Source organism: Neomonachus schauinslandi, chromosome 1 (assembly GCF_002201575.2).
Source record: "Neomonachus schauinslandi chromosome 1, ASM220157v2, whole genome shotgun sequence".
Lineage (NCBI taxonomy): Eukaryota > Metazoa > Chordata > Mammalia > Carnivora > Phocidae > Neomonachus > Neomonachus schauinslandi.
In genome coordinates, this window is record NC_058403.1 from 78,980,909 (window position 1) to 79,007,935 (window position 27,027).

General features: G+C 47.0%; 1 protein-coding gene across 3 annotated transcripts in view; it reads left to right on the top strand.

Annotated features, from left to right (window-relative positions):
* The window catches only part of DGKG (diacylglycerol kinase gamma), a 159,844-nt gene that overhangs the window by 114,943 nt on the left and 17,874 nt on the right, over nucleotides 1–27,027 (top strand). For all 3 annotated transcript variants that reach the window (XM_021692349.1, XM_021692350.1, XM_021692351.1), the window contains one exon: nucleotides 10,131–10,308. In XM_021692349.1, coding sequence (XP_021548024.1) covers nucleotides 10,131–10,308 — 178 coding nt within the window. The remainder of the gene's footprint in view (nucleotides 1–10,130; nucleotides 10,309–27,027) is intronic.

Here is a 27,027-nt window from a genome sequence, read left to right on the forward strand (position 1 = left end):
ATATCATCATATAATATTTGTATGTATTAGTATCTAACTACCCGTGACAGACATCGGCTCCTAGAATGACCTAAAACTGCCCCTCTGGCTGCAGGGAAAGCCATGTCCTAAGATTTACCTACATGCCAGGGGCTCCTTTTTTTTTTTTTTTTAGTGTAGATAGCACTGGACTATCTTTCTAATAATGCTATCACCACTAATCAACACCACTCAATTTATCACCTTTTCTTCCCTCAGGATAAACATCAGATTATTGACACCGAAACCATTCTCTTTCGTTCTTCTCTAGGGAAAACAGACATCATTGTTTGCCCTGGCTGCTTTTCTTTCACTCCCAATAAATGTCTCTCTTCTGGCCATAGGCCATGCAGATACGCAGATAGCTCCTTCCTCCTCAGTGATGTGCTAGAACCAGCTCGCTTGCTGGCACATCAGCTCTAGCCGCATTTTCAGTGATGTCACATTGGTAGCTTGAAATTGGCCATAGTGGGAGTATTTATACCATGGAACACCACAATCAGAGCTGCTGCTGCTGGGTTTTTTTTCTCCCCTCCCGGAGATCCTGCTGTTAAGCTTTTAGCACACCATTGATCCAGCACTGACCTGCTGTGAGCACCTTGAAGACAGGGACTCTGTCCCATTTCTGTTCCATCCCCAGGGTCTAGCACAGAATAAGTAGGTTTTCATCATTCTTGATAGATGAGTAAATGCTTTTGTCTTCTGTCTCTTAATGTCTCTCTCATATAAATCATGCCCCATGTGCCCTAGTCTTGTTACAAGCTGTTCAGCTATAGATTTCCCTTAGCTGCAATCAGAGGACTACTTCTTGCAGACTTGGATTCACCTTCCTTATCTCTCCCCAACCTGGACATTCAGTCCACTTTATTTGGTCAATATATTCATCCTTGGAAGTTGTGGAAATTCACCTAGAATACCTTGATTTCCATTTGGGGATTTCGCCACACATTCTTTCTTTCAATTAAGCAACAGTTATATTGGACATCTGATGTGGGTAAAACATGCCAGGTACCATGAAAAACACAGAGCTGTGTAACATATGGTCCCTGTCCTCTGGGAGCTTAAAGTGTCCTGGGGACAGGTGAATAATACATAGCAAAATCTACATTCCATATTGGAGAGAGAAGCAAGGCAATGAAAAGTCAGAGAAGGAAAAGATCGGTTTCTACCTAGAGCATTGGGAAAAGTCTTACAGAGGAGATAGCTTTTGAGCTGGAAGGGTAGCATTCTACTAGGCATAAAAGAGGTAATTGGCAGTTTAGGGAGTGAGTACAGAAATAAAAGCAGGTAGGCCCAACTCTGTGGCCTATATGCAGACCAGTTTGGGCTATCATGACTGCCTTTTGCCAGGACCCAGGTCACCCTTTTTCTCAGCTACTCTCCTCTTTCCAAATCAAAGGATACCTTGGGCCAGAGCCCAGCCTTCCTTCCCCATAGTCTAAGGTACATTCCAACCTGCCAGGCCAATTCACAGAACACCCTCCCCACCTACCAAAGCAGAAATGTGGCCACCATAAACGAGCCCTACCACCCCCATTCTCACCTGGGCCCTACAGGACCCTGGGACTGTATAGGATGGTACAGATGCTTTCCCTTTTCCTAATGCCTATGGGCATCCTGTTCCCTCAAAAAAGGGGAGTGGGGGATCTTGGTCAGGTCTTTATGTCAGCCATTCCTCTGTCCTTGAGTGTATATCTGAGGCTCTGACACAGAGCCCAGGCATCAAGCAAGGCCTCCCTCTCCTCCTGTCCATCCCCCTCTCAGCCCATCAGAACCCCTATTCAAGCGTGTCTGGATATTGTCCACCTCTTCCTCAGCCCTCTCTCTTTCTTCCCACTGTAACTGAAATATTATTTTCCCTAGACATCCCCCAGTACTTCCCTACTTCACTCTTCAAAGGACACCCCACCCCCATTTCTCACTCACCAGGGTAGGAAAGGACTCCTGTATCATCCCCAGACCAATGTCCACCACTATCTTCAGCATCTTCTCTTCCACTCCATCTGCTTCCATCCTAGGCATTCCCAACGTCCTCCTCCCTCTGTGCATTTATCCAACATGTATTCACTGAGTATCCTCTCTGCCTCAAACATCCATGAAAACCCTTTTCCTCAATCATATTACCTTTAGATGCATCTTCTCTCTCCAGCCCCATGTACTCCAAAATCACATGGCTGTTCTGACTCTGTTCCCTCACTACTACCCCTATTCACCCTCAGTCCCTAGTTAAGCCCTTGATTTTCCAAGAGTTAGCTGTGTAATCTAGGAAGGTCACTTACAAGCTCTAGGCCTCAGTGTTCTCATTCTGGTAATTAGAGATTACCAAATCTAATATTCCATCTGGCTTCACCATTCTAAGATTCTCTGCTCAGGCCTTCGTCCAGCTGCCAAAATCCTTCTTTACAAAATCACTCATGACCTCTTGATTGCCAATCCAAATGACCAGAAGTCTAAGTTCAGACCTGCTGATTCTGATTAGCTCTGTGACATTGGACCATTCCAATTTAACTTCCGTTTTTCTCATCTATAAAATAAAGTGATTAGACTGAATGACCTTGTAAAACTTTGATTCCGTGAGAACACAGACGCAGAGAAGAGAGAGAGATCCTTTTTGGAGAGTGGACAGAGAAGAACTCATGGAGAAAATGACATTTGTAGAGATTCCAAAGAAAAGCACAGAAAGGGTGCTAGGATGTCCTCAAGGGTATCCTTCCACTAGGGGACTGTAATAATGGGTCTAGACAAGGATCATCATCCACTAATTAAGAGCTTATAATGAAATATTCAAGTTGACCACACTGGAACCCACTAACCAATCTGAACATAACAACAACAACAAAATGAGACAAACTATAACCACCTAATGAGATGCACTAGGAAATATACACCCCCTCTGACAAAGCAGTCTTGCCAAAAAGTCAACCCAAGTGTCAACTATACTCAAATTTTTAAAAGTTAAATGAATGAATTAATTTAATTGGATTTAAAATGTCAGCCCTGAATCTGATCAAGCCTCTAGATCTATAAGTACCAATTTCATGAACATACAGGAGATAGACTGGGAATATGTTTAAAAGACACCTCAGATACACAATCAGCAAAATCCAGAATCTGGGAAGCTACGGCCTTACTTCTCAAAGTGTGGTCCATCACACACAGCACTCAGGATCACCTGGGAGCACATAGAAATGCAGAGTCTCAGGCCCTACCTCAGGTCTCCTGAATCACAATCTGCATTTTAATAATCCTGAAGTGATTTGTATGCCCAGTTGACCCATTTCCTTCAATAAATGTTAAACTATAAGAAAAAAAGGACAGGGAATTTATAGATCAAAAGAAACCTAAGAAACATATCAAACAAATCTGTAGACTTTTCAGACAAACCAATTATTCTTAACAGTGAGATTACCAAGGAAATTTGAACAATTACTGGATATTTATTGATATTAAGGAGTTACTTTTTTAAGAGTGATGATAATATTGGGTGAGTCTTTTTTTAAAGACTTGTCATCTAAAGATACATACAGAAGTATTTGTAGATGAAATGTTAGAATATCAGGAACTTTTTTTAATAAAGATTTTATTTATTTATTTGAGAGAGAGAGAACACAAGCAGTGGGGGAGGGGAAGAGGGAGAAGCAGACTCCCCGCTGAGCAGGGAGCCGGATGCAGGGACTCCATCCCATGACCCTGAGATCATGACCTGAGCCAAAGGCAGACCCTTAACCGACTGAACCACCCAGGCGCCCCCTATAAAATAATTCAATATGGAGATGGGGAAACAAACTGGGGTAGAGTTAAAACATGATTTACCTGTGAGTTGCTAATTGCTTAAGCTGAGATGTGGTGTACATGGGATTTATTACTCTACTTTCCTGTGTACTTAGAAATACCCATAATACAAAGATTGAAAAAGAAAGACTGAGAAGGAATCAGCAAAGATGGGACGGGCAAATCAAGACAAGGCAGTGCAGGGAACCCAAGAGAGAAAATGTCAAGCCGAAGGGGGACAAATGCCCCAGAGCCATTGAGGCCTGGGTTACACCTCCGATCTGGCCCGGGAGGGGTCATCCCAGAGAGACAGACACAGACCAACCGCAAGAAGATGAAACAAAACAATCTGCGTTCTAAACCAGAGAAAATCGACGTAATCCGTGGCCCCGTGAATTGAGGTTAGAAGAAGGGAGAATTTCCTAGTTGCTAAAAACTGAAACAGGTCATCAAGTAAATTATGGGATCTCCTTCTCTGAGGACCTTCAGAAATAGGATCGACAGGGCTGAAACGGAGGCGGCCTCGCTCAGCGGGGAGGAGGTTCAGATCCGCCGCCTTTTTCAGGTCACCGAGGCCGACAGGCACTGGGGCGCGGAAAAGCCTGCAGCCGGAGCAGGGGAGCATGGATGCCTCCCTCATTTCCTGTGCTCTCTGCCCTTCTCGGGGCGTACGGAGAACTTGGCGGGTCCTGGTTCTGCCCAGAGTTATGGGGATTTTAGGGATCCGAGAGACGAAGGGCGGAGGGCGGTTGGGAGGGAGGGGAAGGATACGTATTCCCAGTGCTTTGCATTTGCTCAGAAACGCGCTCCGGCTCCCTAACCCCGTCTCTGGTTGCTTACTCAGTAGATCTCCGCCAGACAAACCAACCATCCCCGGCTCACAAAGAAACCAGAACTAGGGGCATTGTCTTCGCAAGGGGGGCCGTGGTGAACGTGGCCGACAGCTGCGGGCCGGCGCAGCGGGGCCTGGGAGGAGGCGGGCGCGGGCCCTCCCGGCCGGTGCTTCGGCAGATTCCTGAACCGCTTCCAAGGGCGCAGGAGCCGAGCTGGACTCGAGCACCGCGCCCCGCCCGGGGCCTGCAGCGCCGCCTCGGACCCAGGCGGCCCGTCGTCCCAGTGTGACTGTGAGCACGACTTCGGGCGTGTGCGCGTTCGCTGCCGGGGACAAGAGCTCTCTGTTTCGGCCCCACAGCAGGCTATAAATACCTGAGTTCAGCGCAGCCTCAGCCTGGAAGGGAGCCTGCTTAGCCCAGTCCTAGGTTAGGGACGGCTAATAGTGCGTTCAGGGACCGCCGCGCTCCTTGCACTCTCCCCTGGAGGGCGCCCCCCTCTCCCCGCCCCAGCCGGAGCAGGGGGAGGGGGCCCGATGACGTCATGGAACTGGTGGAGGATTTAGCTCAGGAACCCACCCGGGAGCCGCCCTGGGGCCGATGTTCTATTTAAGCCGACGGTGTACCACTCTCGGCTTCACTTTCCCAAATCCAGCACGGCGGCTTTCCACCTTCCCAAGATCTAAGCAGGCTTGGGGTTCTGAAAGAAATCAATGTGTAATGTCTAGGCCAAGAGCCCTGGAGAGTGGGCATGCAGGTATGGCCTGGCGGGGCTCTCAAAAGCATGGGTGGGGCCAAGAGGCCATTAGAATTTTTCCAGCAAGGTCTCAGGTAGTGGGACTGATTCCACGTTGAAATATGCCTGAGGTGGCACAGGTAATATTATTATTAACTGTAATAACAATGTAGACAGTTATGGAATGCTACTGCTTTCCAGACACCACTCAGACCCTCAAAGTAGACACTTCGGGGTCATTCCACCACCCACCCCCATTTTACAGATGACAGACTAAAGCTCCAAGAGGTTAAGGAGCTTTAAGGAAGGATCCCACAACCACCAATGTCAGAGCCAAGATTTAAACCCGTATCTCTTTGCCTTCAGGCCCAATCATGCTCTTTCCAAGACACTGCATTGCCTCTCAGTTTTCAAACAGGTGCATTCCAAAGGTGAGGGCGCCCACTGTCCAGCAGCCTCCAGGCACTCCCATCTCTTCTATTCTATTTGCCCCAGTCTGCCTATGACCCAAGACATAATGGGGGAAGGGGACAATCCATCAGAAAGCAGAGGGAGGACTGTTTGCTCTTGCGGAGAGAGGTTAACAACTGACCGAGTTAATAGCTAACGCTCCTCGCTGGTTATGACTGGAGATGGAGGGGACAGGGTACACTTAAAACGGCAGCAGGGAAGAAAGATGACTTTGTGGAATCTGCTGTGCCAAGGCTGTGCTGTGCTAGTGGTATACTTTTTTTTTTTTTTTAACAAAGCTGGCAACGAGGCAAGATATAATACTATTATCCAACATTGATGTGCCGGGCACTGCTCTAAGTACTCTGCAAGACGGAGTAGTGGTGGGAAGATTTCAATTATTCAGACAACAGCTGGAGTTTAATTTTGCTATAAGTCTAGCATCAGCAAAAGTCCTGATTTGCCTCGTTAACTCTTTCATCTCCAGGGTAGGATCTGGCGTCTGACTGCCTGGGTTTGCATCCTTGCTCTGCCAGCCTGTAGAGGGGCAAGTTATGTAGATTTGAGCAAGCACCTTAACCCCCATGAGACCCTGTCATTTGGGCGGTAGCAGTGGTGCCCTGAGGATCCCAAGAGAGAAGGCAGGGCAAGGACCAGCACATTGCCCAAGGAAGCTCTCGCCAAACGTGAGCTGTTCGTGCTATTCTTATTATTGTCTCTAGGAGGGAAGGGGCATTTTGACCAACAATAAATAAATTGAGATGATGTGGAAGTAACTACAACCAAGAGGGAAAGTGTCGTTTTGTCTCAGAAGTGATAAGGGTACAGGAAGTCAGTGCTGGACAGAGTTGAGCCAAGCTAATTTCAGAGAGTTTGGGAAAAAAGTCTGACCCAGTGGGATTCTAGCCTGAATCCTTACATAAGAATTTATGTAGAAAGGATAGGAAGGATAGAAGATATTCCAAAATAAATTTTTAACAATTCATTAATTCCATTGGGAAGAAAAGGGAAAAGATTTATAAAAATTACCATGACTGCAGCAGGGCGCTCTGGGTTGGGCCCATGCTTTCAGGAGACTGTACGTGTACATGCAAAAGCAGGGTGTGACCATGCAACCAAGTGTGAACGCACAAAAGCAACTCAGACCTGATGCTGGAGGCCAAGCAGAATGTTAGACAATGAAGCGAAAGAGAACATGGAAAGAATAGCTCATTAGGACTTTGCCCACCAGAAGAATTTTTATCTTTTCCAGAGAGTAACCCTAACAAAAAAATGGAAGAACAGATGCTAAAGGTGGGTACCAGAGCCCAGGGTAGATCAATAGAGAACTAACTGGCCTTGGAAAAACACACCCATTAGAATCCAAGTTGCTGGACAAACCTATAGATGTCCTTCAGGGGCCGCTTTGACAAATCTTGAAAACAGAGTAGGATTCATCCAATGAGAGGTAAATGGACAAATACCCAGTTTTCAAAAAATGGGAAAAGGAGACATCCCAATCCCTGGCAAGTTTCTGAAATAAATTATTAACCAAGTGTTTGCCCTTTGCACATAGATATTAGTGATTTAATATGAGTTCTCTTATTCCTTTTCTGACAGAGATTGTAGGGTGGTCATTTAGAAAAATGGTGTTTGGTCTCAGCACAATCTTGTGTTTTAGTGGAGAGAACACAGGATTGAGGTGTGGAGACCTGGATGCTAGTCTGGTTCCACCATTAGTAAGTTGAGTGACCACAGGCAAGTTTCTAAACCCTTCTGGGCCTCATTTATGAAAGATGGGGCATGTTCTTTTAAGGCGCTCTCATTTTTTAATTTCCATGATTCCACATTGTAATGAAAAGGAGACTGAGTGACAGTCCCATCCAGAGGCTGCAGCCCCAGCAAGGCAGCCACACCTCGAGGGCTATGTAATGCACAGTGTCTGCCATGTTAGACTGACCAAGGAGAGGGCTTGGCCCCTGTTTTTGCCCTTTATATACGTGTGTTAATGACTTAGTCCCCAAATGATAGGAAGGCTATGGCAAGGGGTCATAGAATGAAGATTTAAAATGAACTAGATGGACGGAGGGGACTTGGGCTAGGAACCAAATGAAATTGATTGACGTAAATGTAAAGCCCTATGTCTACATTATTTTAAAAAGTACTTGCACAAGGTCACAATAGGGAAGAGCTGGCTGAGAAGTAGATAATGGGCTGAGGGTCTGGGTGTCTGTGATGATCACCCATTCAAGCTGAAGTGATTCAGCTCTCATCTAGCTGCTAACAAAAGAGCTAGTACAACTGTGATCATATTTAACAATAAGGATAATGATAATGGGGGACATGTGTTGCGCCTTTCCGTGGGTTTCCCACATTATCTTATTTCTGGGGGAATGACCGTGTGAGGGGAGCCCAGCCCCAGGATGTGCTCCTGTCCTGGCCGCCTTTGCCATCAGATCCTGTGACAATGCTGGAGGCCTTACAGAATGGGAGAGTAACCAACAGTAGTCTGTGCAGAACAGGGCAGCCAGGACAGGGAAGTCTGGAAACCAGGTCCCACAGGAGCGGCTGAGAGAGCTGACCGTGTTCCACCCAGAAGAGGCACAACCAAAATGGCGGTGTGAGAGGGAGGAGAGATAAAGGGGTCGTTAGGACTTAGGCTCTGACTGCCTGCCTGATCAAGTCTGCGTACTTCCATTTGTACGTTGTGTGACTTTGGGCAAATTGCTTAACCACTTGGTGTGTCTCAGTTTCCTCAAACATAAAGAGGAGATAGTCACAGTAACTGACTTCCAAGATTATTATGAAGGTAATAAATGAGCTGTGTACAAAAGCTTACCTGGCAGATGGCAAATGCTTAATACATCTGAACAGTGATGATGATTGTCATCATGTAGTTGGTGGGCTGTCCCCATGGAGGAGGAAGGAGGGTCGTTCTGTCTGGCTTCAGAAGGGAGACGAGGACCAATAGGTGGAAGCAGGAAGAAAGAGAATCTAGTTCAACATAAAGAGACAAGCTTTCAAATAATCAGAACTTTCCAGTGAAGAAATGAGTTTCCAATCACCAGAGAAGCTCACTCCATTCCATTTTGTAGTTGGGGGACAAGCCATGGGGATGATAAGGTACCATAAATTAAGAGCTCTGAAGATATCAAGAGGTAAGCAAATATGAATGGCAATAAGCCCTTCCTTCCTGTTTCTCCTCTGTTGAGAAATCTCTGGAAGTTTGGGTTTGTAGGTAACCCCAAAGACAGTGGATTTTTGTTGCATGCTTTTCATTTTTCCCGCCTCACAATAAGTAAGCTAAAGACCTTGGGCTTTACAGTCAAATTCCCTAACTTTGAATCCTTGCTCTTTTATATATCAGTTGTACAACCGTGAATAACTTAACTTCCTTCTCTGGGTCTGGTTGTTTTCTGCTGTAAAGGAAGTAAACTACCTACAGTCGTGAGGAACAACTATCAGAATTAATACATTTCTTGCTGCATTGGTAAACAGTATGCCAAAAGGAGGCTGACCTTATAGATATTTGAGACAGGCAGATTCAAGCCATCTGGCCTTTCGTACCTGGTGGGGAATGCGGGGGTGGTGGAGAGTGGATAAAGACACTCTGCAACATCAGCAAGCACAAGGGCCAAAATGGCACTTAAAATGCAGATACGGGAGACAGGTGAATTCTGCAAGCCTTCCAAATCTTTTTTCTTTATTATTGAAATATGCTTGACACATAATGTTACATTCGTTTCAGGTGTACAATATAACGATTCAACAACTCTATGTCTTATGCTGTGCTCACCGCAGGGGTAGCTCCCATCTGTCACCATAAAATGCTATGACAATACCATTGACTCTATTCCATGCTGTATCTGAAAGCCTTCCAAGTCTTCACATCTTGTCCTTTTCACCGGAGGGATAAAATAAGGGGCGGGGGGGGGGGGGGCGGTGTGAAGTGAAACTTTTCTCTCCTTTGTTCAGAATCTACTATGTGTTAGGTTCGGGGCTCAGCTTCCCACCATATCTTCACAATGGTTAGGCAGGGACAGAATTGATGATAATGAGGATGGACCAGAGAACAGGTTTGCAGTTGTCTCGAGAACCATCCCTAAAGCCCTTCTAGATCTGAAGCCTTGTACTGCTGTCCTCAGAGCTGACCAGGATTGCATCTCCCCAACCCACTTCAATGGCCAAGGCATTAGGCCTCCGCCACCTTGCTCAAGATTGAGCTGCTGGCTGAGGGCCCATCACACCCTTCATGAGAGCCCCCACCACACACACACATACACATAGCGCTTGGGTTGGGGTACACTGAGAACACTAACCAATGATCTTTTCTCTCTGCCCCTCAGTGTGACGGGGTTGAGGTAGACCTGAGCAACATCTTCCTTGAGGGCATTGCCATTCTCAACATTCCCAGCATGTACGGTGGCACCAATCTCTGGGGAGAAACCAAGAAGAACCGGGCTGTGATCCGGGAAAGCAGGAAAGTCATCACTGACCCCAAAGAACTGAAATTCTGCGTCCAAGGTAAGCAAGGCATGAGGAAAATTGCTCTAGGTCGGCGCCCCAGTGGAGAGGGGCATTCAGGTGGGTCTGTTAGCAAACTGTACCAGGGCCCGTTGCTCTGGGGCTCTGCCAACTCATCTTCCCTGTTGTTGCAATGTTTACACCCTAATTGAGAAGAGAAAATTAACAGTAAGGGAGCCCTAAACAACAGTCAGTTGTCAAACTGAGACTCTGAGGTCAGGAGTCAAACGCTGCTCTCAAGGTCACCAGTGCCCTCCAGTAACTAAATCCAATAGTCAGTTCTCACACTTGATCTTCCTTCACTCAGCAGTGGCATTTCACCCAATCCCTCCCTGTTCCTGCAAATACTAGGATTCGACAGGTTCCTGTTTTCCTGCTCCCCTACTGGTTACCCTTTTCTAGTCTCTTTCACTGATTCTCCATCTCTCTAATCTCTTGGTGCTGGCAGCCCACCGGCAAGGGCCTCAATCCTCTTTTCTGTCTGTACTCACTCTTTTGATGACCTCATCCAGGCGTGAGACTTTATTTAAATACCACGTGAGTGTCAGTGACTCAGCATGCCCAAAACCAAACTCCTGATGTCCCTCCCACAGACCTTCTCCACCCATAGCCTTCTCCATTTCAGTTGATGTTAACTCCAGCCTGCCCGTTGCTCGAGCCAAAACACTTGGCACCATCCTTGACTCCTTTTATCTCACACCTCCCATCCCACCCATCAGAAAATCTGTTAGCTCTACTTTTAAAAAAGCATCCAGGATCCAGTCACTTCTCACCCCTGCATTTCTGCCACCTTGATCTGAGCCACCTTCCTCTGTCCCCTGGCTTACTATAAATCCTCCTAACTGGATTCCTTGCTTCTATCCCTCCCTGCCCTATAGAGTCTGTTCTCACCACTACATCAGAGGACCCCTGGGAAAATATGTCTGATTATGCCACTCTCTGGCTCAAAATCCTGCAGTGGCTCAGAGTAAAAGCCAAAGATCTATATGTGGCCCAGAGGGCCCTAGATAGTCTGGCCTCACGTTACCTTAGTGACTTCATCTTCTATCACTCTCCCCCTCATCCCTCTGCCTCTGACACCCTATCTCCTCTAACACAGCAGGTTGCTTCTATGGACTGACTATACTTCCTGACTGGAGCAACTGGGAAGTATGCCTTAGAGGCCATCAGCTGGACCTTGCCCTGTCAGCCCACCAGGATACCGAACACACCTTCAGCCCTACCCCTTACCAGCCATTTCCACCAATGAACCAAGTAGGAACTTAATCAGAGTACCTGGGCAGCTCTGATTCCTCTGTGGTTTGGATAAATGGCCCCCACTGATCCTCAGGGGTTCTCAGTAGACTGGTGAGCTGAGGGAAGAAAGCCATGTGTGAGGGTATTGGCAAAGATACCACACCAAGAGGCAGGAGGCTGGGTTCAAGTCCAAGTACTGGCATTAACTATTTTTGGCGCCTCAGTTTTCTCTTGCTGTAAAACCAGGATCTCGTGTAAAATTTTGATAGCTGAATGAATGGGGTTGAACCAGATCGTTGGTTCTTACACCAGGCCTGCTTATTGGAAATGAAGGTTCCTGAGCCCTACCCCAGATCTACCTAATAATCACCGGGTTGGTTCCTGGGAATCTAAATTTATAATGAGCTCCCCAGACAACTCTGATGGGCTGCCAGTTTTGAGAACCACTAACATAGACAAACTATCCGTGGATCTGGATCTCTGTTCTTTGATGTCCCTGGCTGACAAGTGCTAACACTGGATGTGATCCTACCACAGAAGGAGACAAAATTTGGCTGACCATCAAAGGGAGGGGTTACTTGCTTATTTCAGACCCATCTGTTAGACAGATTGTTCTATTCCAAGGCAAGGTCATCCAGAGGCGTCATCTCTACACCTCAAGCCTTTAAGGGAGGACTCAGGAATTTTTATTTCTCTGTTGCCCTCTTAAGTCCCCTTTATTTCACACAGTAAACTTTTCAATTTGTATAAATTATTAAACTGAATAATGTGTTCCTCCTTCCTCCCTTGGCAGGGGAAGTTGTAGGTGCTAGCAGAGGGTGGGGAAGCATTGGAGGTTGTAGAAAGTTTGTACAAATTTTCCCACCCTGGTGCTCCTACCCCACACCCACCCTGACATCCAGTTCCAGCAGAACAGAATCAGGGCAGAATCTTCCCCCTACCTGCCCCCCCCCCCCCCCAGGGTGTGGAGAAGCTCTTGCTGAGGACATGTTCTGGTTAGGACTCAAGGACTTATCTTCTCCTTACATATTGAACCATGTATCTTCCCCTTCCAGCGAGAGGAATGTGTCTGCTGATCACTCCTACCCATCATCTACAGGAACTCTCTTCCCCAAATCCCCCTTTCCCACCCCCAGAATGTGCTTTCAGAGCTAAAAATGAGCTACTTCCTGTTCTTTCGATGAGGACATGAGCTGATCAGAGCCGAGGCCAAAGTGGGGCCTGGCTTCTGGGCTTTACAGAGAAAGTGGCATTGAGCTTTCTTTTGAAAGGGCTGTGATCTCATTTACGTTGAGATGTTAATGGGGGAAAGCTAAAGAGACAACCTATTTTCATAGAGAACATCGGCCTGAGAGTCGAGAGACTGGGTTCCAGTCCATACTCTGCCTCTCACTAGTGTGCGATATTGGGCAAGTCTTTCACCCTGTTGGGTTTCAGTTTTCATTATCTGTAAAATAGGCAACTAGGCTCCTATAGATCACAGGTTCCTAGCAGCTCCACAAAATTAAGGCATGGCTAGGTGTTGGTCTAGGTGGGCTCCTTGAGCTAAATCATCTGGCAGGTTCCTTTCATCTTTCAGTGTGTTTTGTTTCAGTTTTTAGGCCAGCTGTTGGGAAGGCAGGAATCTCTCCCAACAGGCTCTTCATTTGCTGGGATTCTTTACTCCTTGGCAATTTCATTGGGATTAGAGGTGAGGAAGAAGTCAGGAGAGAGCAGTGGGAGGGAAGCAATTTCTCTGAGGAGATATAAGAGGAAATGCACTAGAAGGGGTTACTGTCAAACCTCTTCATCACAGATCAGTCTTTCTCCTTCGAAAAGCAACCTAAGAAGTAAGGTCGTTCAGAATGAGCATGGAATGAGTTCTATAAAAACATTGCCTAGTTAGAACACAATGAGTGCCAGGAAAAGCACCATGCTTGCAATTGAATGACGTGGGTTTACATTTAGGCTTTACACCTTCCGGTTTTATAAACCCAACTTCCTGGGAGTCTCAGCTTCCTCATCTGTAAAATGGGCATAATAATATCTAACTTTTTATGAAGATGCTGGATGTGAAAGTGCCTGGAACATAGTATAAGCTCAAACTTAAAAAATTTCCCCTCACCTTTCATCCTAGTTTATTCTGGGGCATACCTGTTAAATTTCTGATTTTGAAGTTCTTAACTTTAGCATTGCCATCTACCTGTACTAGCAATAAAAAGGAGCAGAGCTTCTGCCAAAGTCCAGCTCAACCATTGTCCTAGCACATTAAACTTATAACATCAATTGTACCGACATCTCCTTTCCTAGACCTTTCATGTTCCAAGCATGGAGGCTTGGCGTAGTCATCTTTGTATCCCCGGTGCCTGACCCAGTGTGGTTAGTCAAAACAAAGTTGTTAGATAATGAGCAGTACGTGGGCATTGGTTCTTTTTCATTTTTATAACACCAATAAGAAGAGTGATAGATAATCCCTTATATTTGCATTTCATTTTGGCTTACAATTAGTTTTGCATATATTAACTTCATGTGATCCTAACCAGAGACCCGTGAGCAAGGTTACACCCACTCCCTTCCATATCCCTACTTCATAGCTGGGAAAAAACAGAGGCCCAGAGAAGGGGGCCTTTTACACAATTTACATCCAGTGGTAGCATCAGAACCAAGTCCATGATTCCTAGCTAGCCTCAAGTGGCTAGTGTCCAACCAGAAAATTTATTTGAAAATCCTACTGCATGTATTGTACACGCCAGACACTCAGAAAACAGAAAATGTTTATATACCAGGCCAAGGAAAGGCTCCACATAGACCTGTGAAAATTCTCATCCTTTAAGGTCTATGTCCAGGGCTGTCTCCTTTCTGGAGCCTATGGTGGCACCTCTGGAAGTGAATCCAACCTCTGTATTCCTAGAGCACTTGATTTTGCTGTCTTGACAGTACACTGATTATGGGTCACCCTGTTTCATAGGCATGTGTATCATTGTCATTTCTTTCTCCTGCCAGTACCAGGAAAATGGGGAGCATGTGATCTTCATCTTTGTGTTCCCTTCAAAGCCTAACATCTTACCCACCTGGCTCACGTTGTTCTACAGAAATGTTTTTTGGAGGGAGGGAACAGGAACAAGCACTCAGTGGAAATCTTGGGAAAAAAAAAAAAAAAGGTATTTTAAAGAGTTACATGTGAGTATTTATGAGGCTGAGAGTTTCATCTCGTGATACCATTAGACTCAACTGATAAGTAAAATGTGGCAACTATCTGCAAATAAGTAATTCAGATCTATCTTGAGGACTTAGAATCAATGTAGGAAAAGGGGCGAAACACTGAGCTAGAAGTTGAAAGACCCAGGCCTTCCCACCACCAGCCACGTGACATTGGTTAAGTCATTAAACCTCCCCAAGTCTCCATTTCAACCCATACAAAATGGAAACAATTATAGTCTCTCTCATTCAGCATTGTTTTGAGGGTTAAATGAAATCATCCACGTAGAGCATTTAGCAGAGTGCCTGGAACATGGTGAGAGCTTGATCAATAGTAATCAGAATTATTGTTTAGTGATAAATGGAGGGTGATAAATATTTAGTGTATCATAAGAAAGGGGCCAGACTTAGAGTTTCGCTCTCTTAACCTCTGCTTTCAGAAATTTGATCTAGATTATTTTTAAATTACCTGTGGCTCTGAAAACCTGTACCTCTAGGGTTATTTGACGGCATTATGCTTCAGTTGGCTTGGCTATTGCTTCCAATATGGGAGTTACTCCTGAGCTGGCTCTCCAGTGAAGCAAGATAAGAGTGAGTGTGCCAAGTCTTGAATCCAAGTGAAGCACCAAGGGCATGACACAAGGCTGGACCAGTCCCTGCAAGGTTGGGGAGTGAAGGCTGGGAAGCTCTGCCATTGTTTCTCTTTAGCCCCACTCGAGGTATGAATGAGGGGACTTCCTACACATTTTCTCACATTCTTCACTGAGCCTCGTTATCTGTCGCAATCCAGCCTTTACCCTTAAAAGAGCAATAGCCTTGAGGCTAAGTCATCCACACCTAAGTCCCTCTGTCTATCTGCTATTAAAGCAACACTTTTCTCAGTGATTTCTTAGTCAATCCCATTTGAACTGCAAACAGGGTGTCCTATACAAGGTTCTAAGCAGAGAGGGCAAAATCTCCCCAGACTTCCGTTGGTAATAATTTTTGTATACCTGGTAAATGAAGACAGGGAGACAGACCACGACTGGTAGAGTGTATCCTTCGTGTCAGTTTTCCAGCAGCGGGGACAGGCTTTCGGTCATCTATTCAGCACACATTATGAAGCACCTATCAGGTGCCAGGCACCAGGGGACAGTGATGAGCAAAAACAGACATGGTCCCTGTAGCCATTAGGGAGCATGGGAGCCAGGCCTCAATACAATAATCCAAAAGATAAGCATATAATTAGGATCTGTGATAAGCGGCAAAGAAGCAGAGTCGCAGGTCTACCTGGACCCCCAGCGAGGCCAGCCAGCCAGTGTGGGGTTCACAGCGATGCCCCCCTAGCCTCGTCCCTGAACCAACCGAGCAGGCCTCACACAGGTACCCTCCTAGCAAACAGAGTCCTAAATCTGCCCCGATGCAGATGTCTTGCCTGGGAAGGGGAAATCTTGCACTTCGGCTGATTCCACCACTTCAGGGGCACACGTGGTTCTCTCTGCCTCCATGCTGTGCCCATGTGGATTTTCACGGATTGTATGGCCCGTACCCTAAATGCCAAAGCAAGGGAGTGGGCTGCCATCCAGCCATCTCAGGCTCCTGTTCCCAGGTGAGGAGCTGGAGCTCAGATGAGCCAAGAAAATAACTGTGAGCCTGTGAATTCCTTGCTTCTCAGGGCTTTTCACTTGCATGAAACCATAACAGAAGGTGACCTGTTGGGTTCAGGAGCTGTCCAGAGTTGTAGGTTCCCAATTTTCCCATTTGGTGGGGAGCTGACCAGAAAGACAGTCATAATGAACAGTAGTCAGCCACTTACTGCTCATGGGTGTTGAGAGAAAGTAGAAATGTTCCTAACAAGTGTGCATTCCACAGAGGTCTCTTGGGCCAAGGTCTCTCCTGGGGGCTGAGATAGAGCAAGGCAAGTGATCCCTAAAGAGCCGGGAGTACTTGGGTGTGCACTGGGTCTCCCCTAAGGGCTGGGGAGTAACCATGGCAACATACATGTCATTCCTCTTAACCCGTTGCAGGCCTACAGAGAGACTCTGTGTTGCTTTTCACAGCATTGTCTTTCAGTTCTTCGGGTGCCCACGCTGGAATCAACATGCCCCCAATGAAGCATTATCTTATTTACACACCCTCCCCATGCTCCTTGCCTTGTTAATGGCATCACCTGTGGCCCACGCTAGAGACCCAGAGTCATGCATTTCCTTTCACAGCTGGCTTGTGGAACTCTTCCACAATTACTTCCTTCCCTGGTGTCTCCCACCCGACTATGAGCTCCTCAGCTCCAGATGTCATAGTTCTCTCTATATTCTTACGCCCGGCACAGTCCCTGAGACCTCAAAAGGGCTTATTAATATTGGTTGACCAAAAGCACCCAGAGTCAGGGGCACCTGGCATGGTGAGTTAGGAAGTTGTGTTTGAGTTGATCTCTCAGCAAAGTGGAATTTGGGGGTGTGGTGCTGAGGCATAACGTCCCAGGGCATCAAGCTCTACCGGAGGCCGGGAGGTCCACCTCCCTATCCTCACTCTTCCCTCTCCAAGCCCCTGTCTGTTCCCAGCTGACCCTACATTAGGTGTGGTTCTCAGGGCACCTGTCAGAGCTGCCTGCTCAATCTGCAGGTTCGGCCAGGTAGGCTTTTTGCAGCTTCCAAATCAAGGCCACACCACCTGCTTCTCAGAAGTCTGTTTCTATAGAGACTATGATGTTTCCTGTGTAGCACTGAAATCCCAGAATCACAAGTTCCTTAGAAATTCAGAGATCATTGTGTCCTCCAGATAAGGAAGGTGAGAGCAAGGTGAAGTGGCTTGTCCTTGGCCCAACCCGGACTGAAGTGCAGGTCTTTTAGCTCACACGGGCCAGTTCTCAGTACCCGAGAGCAGGCATTTGCAGGCTTTTCCTGTAAAGGGTCACATAGTAACTATTAAGATAATAAGGCTTCGTGGGCCGTACGGTCTCTGATGCAGCTACCTCATTCTGTCCACTTAGTGTGAAAGCATCCGTAGACAATACACAAATGAATGCTCACGGCTGTGTTGCAACACAACTTTGTTGACACAAACAAGCAGCAGGCTGGATTTGGCCCACGAGCTGTGGTTTGCCCATTTCTGCTCCAGAACCTCGTGTGGTCCACAACCAGCAGCAAGGGCATCACCTGACAGTGTTAGCAAGATGGACCCTCGGGTCCTAGGGCAGACTGATGAAGCCGAATCTGCATTTCTCACGAGGCCCCCGGGTGATCATACGTGTGTTGGAGTTTGAGAAGCAGGGCACTGGTGAGCCCAGCTGCCCCCCTGCCCAAGAATGCCAAGAAGAAACTTTGTAGATTAGAAAAATGAGACCCCGGGGAGATTTGTGGAACTGCCCATGGTCACACACATTGGTGGATATGGGACCAGAGCCCAACATCGAATTCTTTCTGCACACACCAGAGTACCGGCCCCAGCCTCCTCATTTCTGGCTGGCCCTGACCCAACTAAATTCACCGGAAAGTCAAGAAAAGCCGTCCCTCGTCCTTCCTCAGCTGAATTCTGAATCAAGAGGGCTCTGACTCCAGCTGTGTCTCCTCCTCTTCCCCACCTCATCCCCAGCCAAGACCTGGGAGGGGCTGGCAAGGTAGAGTTGTACCTCTGGAGGCTGCTCAGCATTGGCAGGGGGAAACGTGCTCACTCAGGTTCAAGTTAAACTTCAACTTAATTCCTGCCTTAAGAAGTTTGCTGCTCAAAATAGAACCACAGAGCCCATGAACCCTTCATTTTTCACATGGAGAAGAAACTTCTAGAGTAGCTCTTTGGCAGGTCTAGACACCTTAGATTTTTCTGCCTTTGCTTGCCCCACCTTGGCCCACACACCAGTCCCTGTTTCTCTGTAGCAGCTTCTTAGCCATTTGATACCAGGTGTCTGCTAAGACTCAACCCACAGCAAAACTCCAGACTGGCCATTCCGCTCCACATGGCCTGAACATTGGTGTTCTTCATCTGTTCCTAATTTGAGTAAGAAGTGTTTCATGTTCTTAATTAATCAATTAATATGTATTGGGCTGCTTTTTACTGAGCACTTACTTATGGGCAAAGTCTGTTGCATATTTAATTACAAATATTCCTTGACTTACAATGGGGTTACACCCTAGTAACCCCATTGTATGCTGAAAATACTGTAAGTTGAAAGTGTATTTACTACACTGAACCTACCGAACATCATAGCTTAGCATAGCCTACCTTAAATGTGCTCAGAACACTAACATCTAACACAAAGCCTATTTTAAAATAAAGTGTTAAATATCTCATTTAATATAATGAATCCTGTGCTGAAACTGAAAACCAGAATACCTGTCTGCATAGCCATCATCTACCCCGTGATCGTGTGACTGACTGGGAGCTGCGGTTTGCTCCCCTGCCCAGCAGCACGAGACAGTATGGTACCACCAGTCACTGGCCTGGGAAAAGATCAAAATTCAAAATGTAAAGTATGGTTTCAAAACGTGAAGTATATTGTTTTTGCATCACCATAAAATTGTAAGTCAGAAACCTTCTGTATTTAATCTACTTTATGGCTGAGGACACTGAGGTTAATAGGGTTACGTGGCCCAAGAACACAGACAGTAAGGGACAGAGCCTGGATTCAAACTTGCCTTCAAGTACCTGTAGGGCTCCAGGTGCTATGGAGGATGCAAGCAAGAGTGCGAGGTGTCCAGACCTCCAGGAACTCACAGTCTACCTCCAGAAAATACATGGAGAACAATCCTGTTAGCACTGGTATGATAGGCGAGCCCCATGGAGTGGCAGAAACAGAGTATCATAAGAATGCAGGGGGCAAGACAAGGAGGGCTTTCCTTAGGAACTTGATCCCGGGCTGCCAATACTGTGCCCTGCACCCAGGAGATCAGGAACTATTTGATGTCAGAATGAATGGATGAATGAATGAATGAGCCAGATACAGAACGTGTATATGCTGACACGCGAAGCTGGCAAGGCTTTGAAAAGACAGTGAGTGAGAGAAGGGGACTATGGGCTAGAACACTAGCCTGCAGAGGTAGGAAAAAGGCTGGAAAGATAAGAGCTCTTTGAGTCATGTGCCATGGAATTTGTCCATGATCCTCGAATAATAGGAAGAGAGGAAGAGGTGAAGGTATTTAAGCCCAGAGCAGTAAGATGGGAGAGGAGTGTGCAGTTTGGGTTAGAGGACAGGGAAAGGGGCAGGCAGCAGGAGACCAGTTCAGAGGCCAATAGAGAACAAAAGCCAGGAGGAAGTAGGGGACTGACAAAAGGGACGCTGCCCCGTGGGTGGTTCTGCCCTCCCCACAAACCACCCAGCAGAATCCCAGCTTCTACCCACATGCTCCGCCCTCCTGTCTGCCTCCGCACCAAACCTCTCCCCGTGTTCACAGAGCGGTGGCCTTACACCAGAACCTGGGTCTTTTCCACCTCCAGCATGCTGCCCGGCACCCACCACTTCCCATTTTCAGGCCACTTCGTCCAATACTGGTTAAGCATCTACTTGAATTTAGCACTAGATGCTAGAAATATTTTATACTCATCATCTCATTTTAATCCCCTACAGCACCCTTGAGAAACACTTTATAATTAGAAAAAGGAGACTCAGAGAGGTTAATTGACCTGTCCAAAGCCAAACACTAATTGGTGGATCTGGGACTAGGGCCAAGTGCTAGTATTGCAAACATGGTGTTCTCTCTATAGACACCATAATATCCTCCCCCACCTCCCCATCTCTGGCCAGTCCTGACCCAACAACCAGAAACAGTCCCTCCTGATCACAAGTCTCTACTTTTGCCTTTCTGGGGCAGGTGGGTGGTGTGCACATCTTTCTGAGCTGTGATTAGCTTGGTGGGTGTAGATGTGTGCAGTGTACCTTATTATATGTGTCATGCCTGAGAATCAGGTTTGAGTTGAACTGGAAAATCTCACCACTAATTGGTTTATTTTATTATATACATTGTACCTGGAACTGAAGCTTCTCAAGCTCTGTGAGCAAAATAAAGCCAGATAATATACCAACAAAATACCAACAATAGCATTTCACATTCAAGCCGAGAAATTCAGCATTCCATTTAATAAGATTGTGCAGCCAAGAAGTCTTCCCTGAGAGGAGCCGAGAAGAGGCTCAGCCCCTCCATGCTCACTTCCTGCCCATCAGACATCATATCACTCCTAGCTATTTTGTCTCTGCCTTGAGTTCTTTATTCTGAGCTTATTTTTGGAGTCAGACAAGCCTTGGTTTGAATTCCAGCTATACCGCATGCTTTGTGATATTAGGCAAACTCCTCAAGCCCTCTGAGCCTCAAGAGTTTTTTTTTTTCCTATGTTGAGATAATAGTTTCTATCTAATAAGAGTTGCCATGAGGGTTAAAAGCAATAACCTTTGTAAAGCTCTAGGCCTGGCCCAGAGTCTGTGCTCAGTACTGGTCATTCTCTTCACATCTTCATTGGGACCACCCAGTCGAGATTCCCCATACCTCCACTGCCTCCCAGGCCTTCTAAGACATTCTCACTCTTGGTTTTTCTTGGAGGCATGATGATGTCAGACCCTCACTTCAGATCTTCCAGGAGATCATTTCTTCCTGAAAAATTCCTCACCACACAACTTCCCTAGCACACTGCACCTCCCCTTCTCAATCACCTGACCCTTGGGCACAGAGGGGACTAGAAGCCCCCCTTCCACAAAAGACAGAGCTTTCGTCAGAGCCCTGCCCAACCCAGGAAGCCACACAGAATGGAGGCCCCCACTCTTTCCTCCCCACCCCACCACACAGCAGGCTTTCAGGAGCCAGCAACAATGGCCATTGTGAACCCGCATTTGCTTTTTCTTTTGCCTTAGTGTAGGGTTGCACAGAATGTTCTGTCTTCTGCACAGTGTAAGGAATGGTAGGGGTTGTGGCCAATCTGTTTTTGATCCAGACAGTCAGGAAATGCGGCCTCTACTGCTGTGGGAACAGCTCAAACAGACTTGAAGGTTAGATTGCCCCCACCCCAAGTCAGGGAGAATGGAGGCCCTGAGGAAGAAAGTGACTTGCCCAAGGTCACCCAACTAGACAGCCAGAGCAGAGACAAAAATCCCAGCTCCTGCCTGCTACATCAACACATTCCCTTTCACTGCAACCCTACACCTCTGCTCTTCAGAAAGTGGAGGCTCTGGGCTGTTTCTCCTGTTGCCATCTGGATTATCATCCAGAGGCAAAGACCACTCAGTGTCTGCTCTTACAGGGTTTTACAGACCCCTGGGAGTAGAAGAAACCTGCAAGTATGACAACAGCAGGGCGCAAAGGAAACTTCCCTCCAAGGAGGTGCCTAGCTAGACCAGGGGTGTCAAAATTATGCCTGAAATATCTCCAGATCCTCCTCGACTCTCTCCTTGCTCAGCCCAGGAACAGTGCATCACTGTGGGATTGTATCTCTCTCTCTCTCTCTCTCTCTCTCTCTCTCACACACACACACACACAGGAATTCAGGGAAAGGAAAGGAACTAAAGGAACTCATTTCCAAATAAAATGCTGAGCCTCCTCCCTGCTTTAGAGTAAAAGAAGTAGAAATAGGGGTGCTTCATTTGCCAGGAGGGGCAGTCATCCCAAAAGCTCAAGGTCACAGTATCTCTGGCCATCATGGTATGTCTGCTTTTCTTTCCAGCACTTCATTCTTCCCTTACCTTCTCCTCCCTCTTTTCCTAGCCACCCCTCCCCCATCTTCCATCTCCTCCTCTCCCTCCTTTTTTTTTCCCTCCTTCACTACCTTCTCTGGGTCACATTAATGACCATCTGCAGAGGGCCACTCACTCACCATGTAGCAAAGACAGGATATTCTGAAGACACCTCTTTCTAAGGAAACATCAAATCACAATTACTGCCACTGTTTCTCGAGGGCTTTCTGTGCAGGGCTCCTGATTGCTTCACTTCTAAACCTCACTGCGACCCTGCCAGTGAGTTATTATATCTCCATTTGCCAGATAAAAGACAGACTTGGGGGGTGGGGGCACTTGGGTGGCTCAGTTGGTTGGGCATCTGATTCTTGATCTCAGCTCGGGGTTGTGAATTCAAGCCCCGTGTTGGGCTCCACACTGGGCATGCAACCCACTTAAAAAAAAAAAAAAAGAAAGACTCGGGGAAGCGAGAAGCATACTTCTCCCAAGGTAATAACACTAGTGGGTGCCAAGCAGTAGTAATTGATGTAAGCCTGTCCAGAGCCCATGCTCTGATGCCCCATAGCTTGTCTCAGGGGCACATTCTTCATGTTGGGTTTGCAGAATGCCAAGGAATGTGCCCTTCTGCCTGCTCAGTTTGCCGGCAAATGTCCCTCTGCTTCTATCCTGCGTCTGAGCTTGGATCTCTAGGGAGAACATTGGTCCTAGATTATTCTTCAGGGTAGATGTGGTTGGGATACCTGAGGGCCTGGTGCTTTGAGAGGCCAGGTGGGAACATGGCCAGTGAAAATCCTGATTGTCAGTTACAGCCTTCCTTCCTTACTCACCCTTTTGTGCCCAAGGAAACCCCAGAGCCTCTCCCCTCCAGAAAATCGAGCAACAGTCTTGTGGGGTTCTCCATCTCCCTGTGCCCAGGCTCTTTTTGGGCTGCCAGGCTTCTGAGTTGGCTCTGAAGCTCTTTAGCCTGGAGCAGGCTTTCATCTGTGCCGACCAGACCCAGTGGGAAGCTGAAGCGGTCTGATCAGTGTCTGGCTTTGTGGGGCTCTGGGTGCCTGAGCGGCCAAGGGCACATGGCCCATCTCCATGGAAATTTGGAGGCAGGAAAGGAGTCCAAGGTGACACCTGCTACAGCCTTGGCAGGCCAAGTCTGAGAGAGGCTTGCCAGCTCCATTCACCTGTCTAGACTGTGGGGACAGAACCTGGCCCCACCACAAGGCAGAGCTCCACTTGCATCCTTTCCTTCTGAGGATGGTAAGAAGGTCCCACTGCCCCGTCCCCCTCCAGTGCAGGTCAGCTTCTCTCTAGCAGAGGGACAAGGAACATTTCTAATTGCTGTTTATAGAACATCTTCACATTCTTTAACTCTTTTGTCCTCGAAATAACTCATGAAGTAGGTTTTTTTTTTTTTAAAGATTTTTTTTAATTTATTTATTTGAGAGAGAGAATGAGAGAGAGCACATGAGAAGGGGGAGGGTCAGAGGGAGAAGCAGACTCCCTGCTGAGCAGGGAGCCCGATGCGGGACTCGATCCCGGGACTCCAGGATCATGACCTGAGCCGAAGGCAGTCACTTAACCAACTGAGCCACCCAGGCACCCCTCATGAAGTAGGTTTTATTATTGTGCCTGTTATGGGGCAGGGACCTGGGGGGAATTTTGTCACCCCCAAAATTCGTATGTTGAAGCCCTAATCCTCTACCTCAGAATGTGACTGTATTCAGAGACAGGGCCTTTAAAGAAGTGATCAAGATGAAATGAGGCAGTGAGGGTGAGCCCTAATCTAATCTCACTGGTGTCCTTAGAAGAAGAGGAGATTTGGACGCACGGAGAGAAATGCCAGGGATGCACACGCTCAGAGGAAAGGTCATGTGAAGAGACAGCCAGGGGGTGGCCATCTGCAGACCAAGAAGATAGGCCTCAAGGGAAACCGACCCTGCCAACACCTTGATCTTAGCTGTCCAGCCAACACAACTGTGAGAAAATAAACTTGTGTTGTTTTAAGCCACCCCGCCTCATGGGATTTTGTTATGGCAGGCTTAGCAAACTAACAGACTCGGAAAAGACAAAGAGCCTGTCCTATATGGACACAGAGATTAAACTGAAGCTGTTAGCCCCAAACTCCAGACCTTCTACAGAGTTTCTCAGCATTTGCCGTGAACCCTGTGACTCCTTATTTGTCTACCAGAGGCCATTTATTAAGTAGAGACAAATCCCTTCTTGCGTTTCTAATTAGTCAGACACATACCCCTGCCAGGAAGAGCTTCAGATGAGCATTAGCTAACTAGTATTACCCACTGAGCTGATGGGACTCCAACCCAAAGCAATGATGCCCAACATCTCAGTTCACCCATGTTGCTAGAATCCAGGTAAAGGGACAGTGCCCATAGGCACCCTAGGGTGTGGGGCAATATGGTGGGATGGTTCAGAAACTCTCTGGGTGCCATCAGGTAGGGTTTCAGCACCTCCATTGGGGGTTGCTTTGTTCCCTAGGCTGGCCCATTGCAGTTCTCAGACCTAAATCCAGAGTGTGACTGACTAAAGGGGAAATGGGTAGGAGTGGGCTTGAGGGTAGCAAGGCATCCTGTTAGGCTACAGATCTCCTGTGCTTCCCTATGGTATGGCAAGCAAGGAGCTCAAATCATGCCACTCTATATCCTGAGCTTCCCTTGCATCTTAAATGACTGAATTTTCATTAGTGTGAACCAGAAGCCAAGATAGGGATGATCATAAAAATTATGCATTAAGAGAGAGAGGCAATGGGAGCCTGGGTGGCTCAGTCAGTTAAGCGTCTGCCTTTGGCTCAGGTCATGATCCCAGGGTCCTGGGATGGAGCCCCACATGGGGCTCCCTGCTCAGCAGAGAGTCTGCTTCTCCCTCTCCCTCTGCCTTTCCACCCCGCTCATGCTCTCTCTCTCTCTCAAATAAATAAATAAAATATTAAAAAAAGAAAGAAGCAAAACCAGACTGGGTTATCATTACCTGTTATATGTAGATTAAATAAGTTAATTCATGGAAAGTCTACTACCCAATTCAATCTAGACAAGTAGTTGTTGTTGTTATTATTATTATATTATTCACTATCATTTTCCTCTTTCAGGTCAAACCTATTAAGGTCTTTGGCACTAAAGCATGTATCTTATTCAGTTTATTCAACCAACATTTATTGGGAGCCTTCTATATGCCCAGGGCTAGGCTAGTTGCTAGGGTTACAAAGATAAACAGGAAAGCATCCCCACTTTCAACTCTCACTGGAGTTGGGAGAGTGATATGTTCAGAAAACAGTTGTCTTTTGCTAAGATCCACTGTCTGAGCAAAGGAGGAGGAAGAAGCACGGTGCCTGGGGTATCCCGGGAAGGTAAACAGGAGTTCTCCAAGCAGAGGGACACCAGTGCAGGGAACAGGGCCAGCTAGCAGATGACCTTGCATGACTGGCTGAGGAGCCAAGGCACTGTCCCTTGGGCTTCTAGAGCCTCTGAAGGGTCTGAAGGAGGGAGTGGACAGATCAGACATGCCCCTTCACTATGAATGCTCTGCCAACTTTACCTGTTAGCTCCAATCTCTCCTGCCGACAGTGGGCAGGACTAAGAAAATAAAAGCAAAATGGGACCATTGAGATCAAAGAAGTAGAAAGAGGGGCAGAGGGAGGGAAGAGATAAGAGGAAGGAAAAACAGACTGAGCGGGATGTCCATTTAATGTAAAGCTCCCCTGAATTTGTGGCCTCTGTGTTTAGGTGTGAAACTATGAGGACCACTGAAGATGTTTTAAAAATTTTAGCCTGAATACTGGGGTTTGAGGACACTTGTACACAACTCTAGGAAGGTAGCCAAACAGACAACTGGGAGTTGTCAGACTGGATCTGGCAGAAAAGGAAAGTGAAACTAATAGATTTTTAGTGCCCACCCTGTGCCAGACACTTCAGCATTCAGCTCTGCCATTTCAATCTCATAACCACACTTGAGGTCAGCATTATTATTCCTAACTCCTAATTTTCAAGTGAAAAAGCTCTAGATCTAGATCTAGTCAGGAAGGAACTTGTTTATAATTCTTTTCACTCTAACTCCCGCATATATTTTGGGCAGTTTTATTGCCTAAGTCTCAGGTTCTCAATCTTGAGCATGCCTCAAAATCTTCCAGAGGGCTTGTTAGAACACAGACCGCTGGGCCTAAGCCCCGGAGTTTCTGATTCAGTAGGTCTGGGGTGGGGCCTGAGGATTTGTGTCTCTAACAAGTTCCTGGGTGACACTGAGGCTGCTGCTCCAAGACCACACTCTGAGAACCAACCACACTCTGAGAACCACTAGCCTATGGGGATGATCCACCCAGCAACCCAGCCCAGCGGTTCCCAAACTGTGCTGCCTTTTGGAATCGCCTGGGGATCTTTAAAAACAAACACTGATACCTAGCTCCCAGTCCCACACATTCTGATTTAACTGGTATAGATGCAATCTGGGCATTGTTATTTGTAAAAACTTTCCAGGTAACACTAACGTGCAGCAAAGTGTGGCAACCATTGACCTAGCCTCACTTCGCCTTGATGCTAAGGCCCATCACCACCCTCTTCTTCAGCTGCCCAGCACTGGGGTCATACGAGGCACTCGGCATGTACTAGCACTGCTCACCGCACCTCTTTCCAGCCCTCCTTCTCCCACTGGCTCTCAACACCTTCTAGAACTCCCCC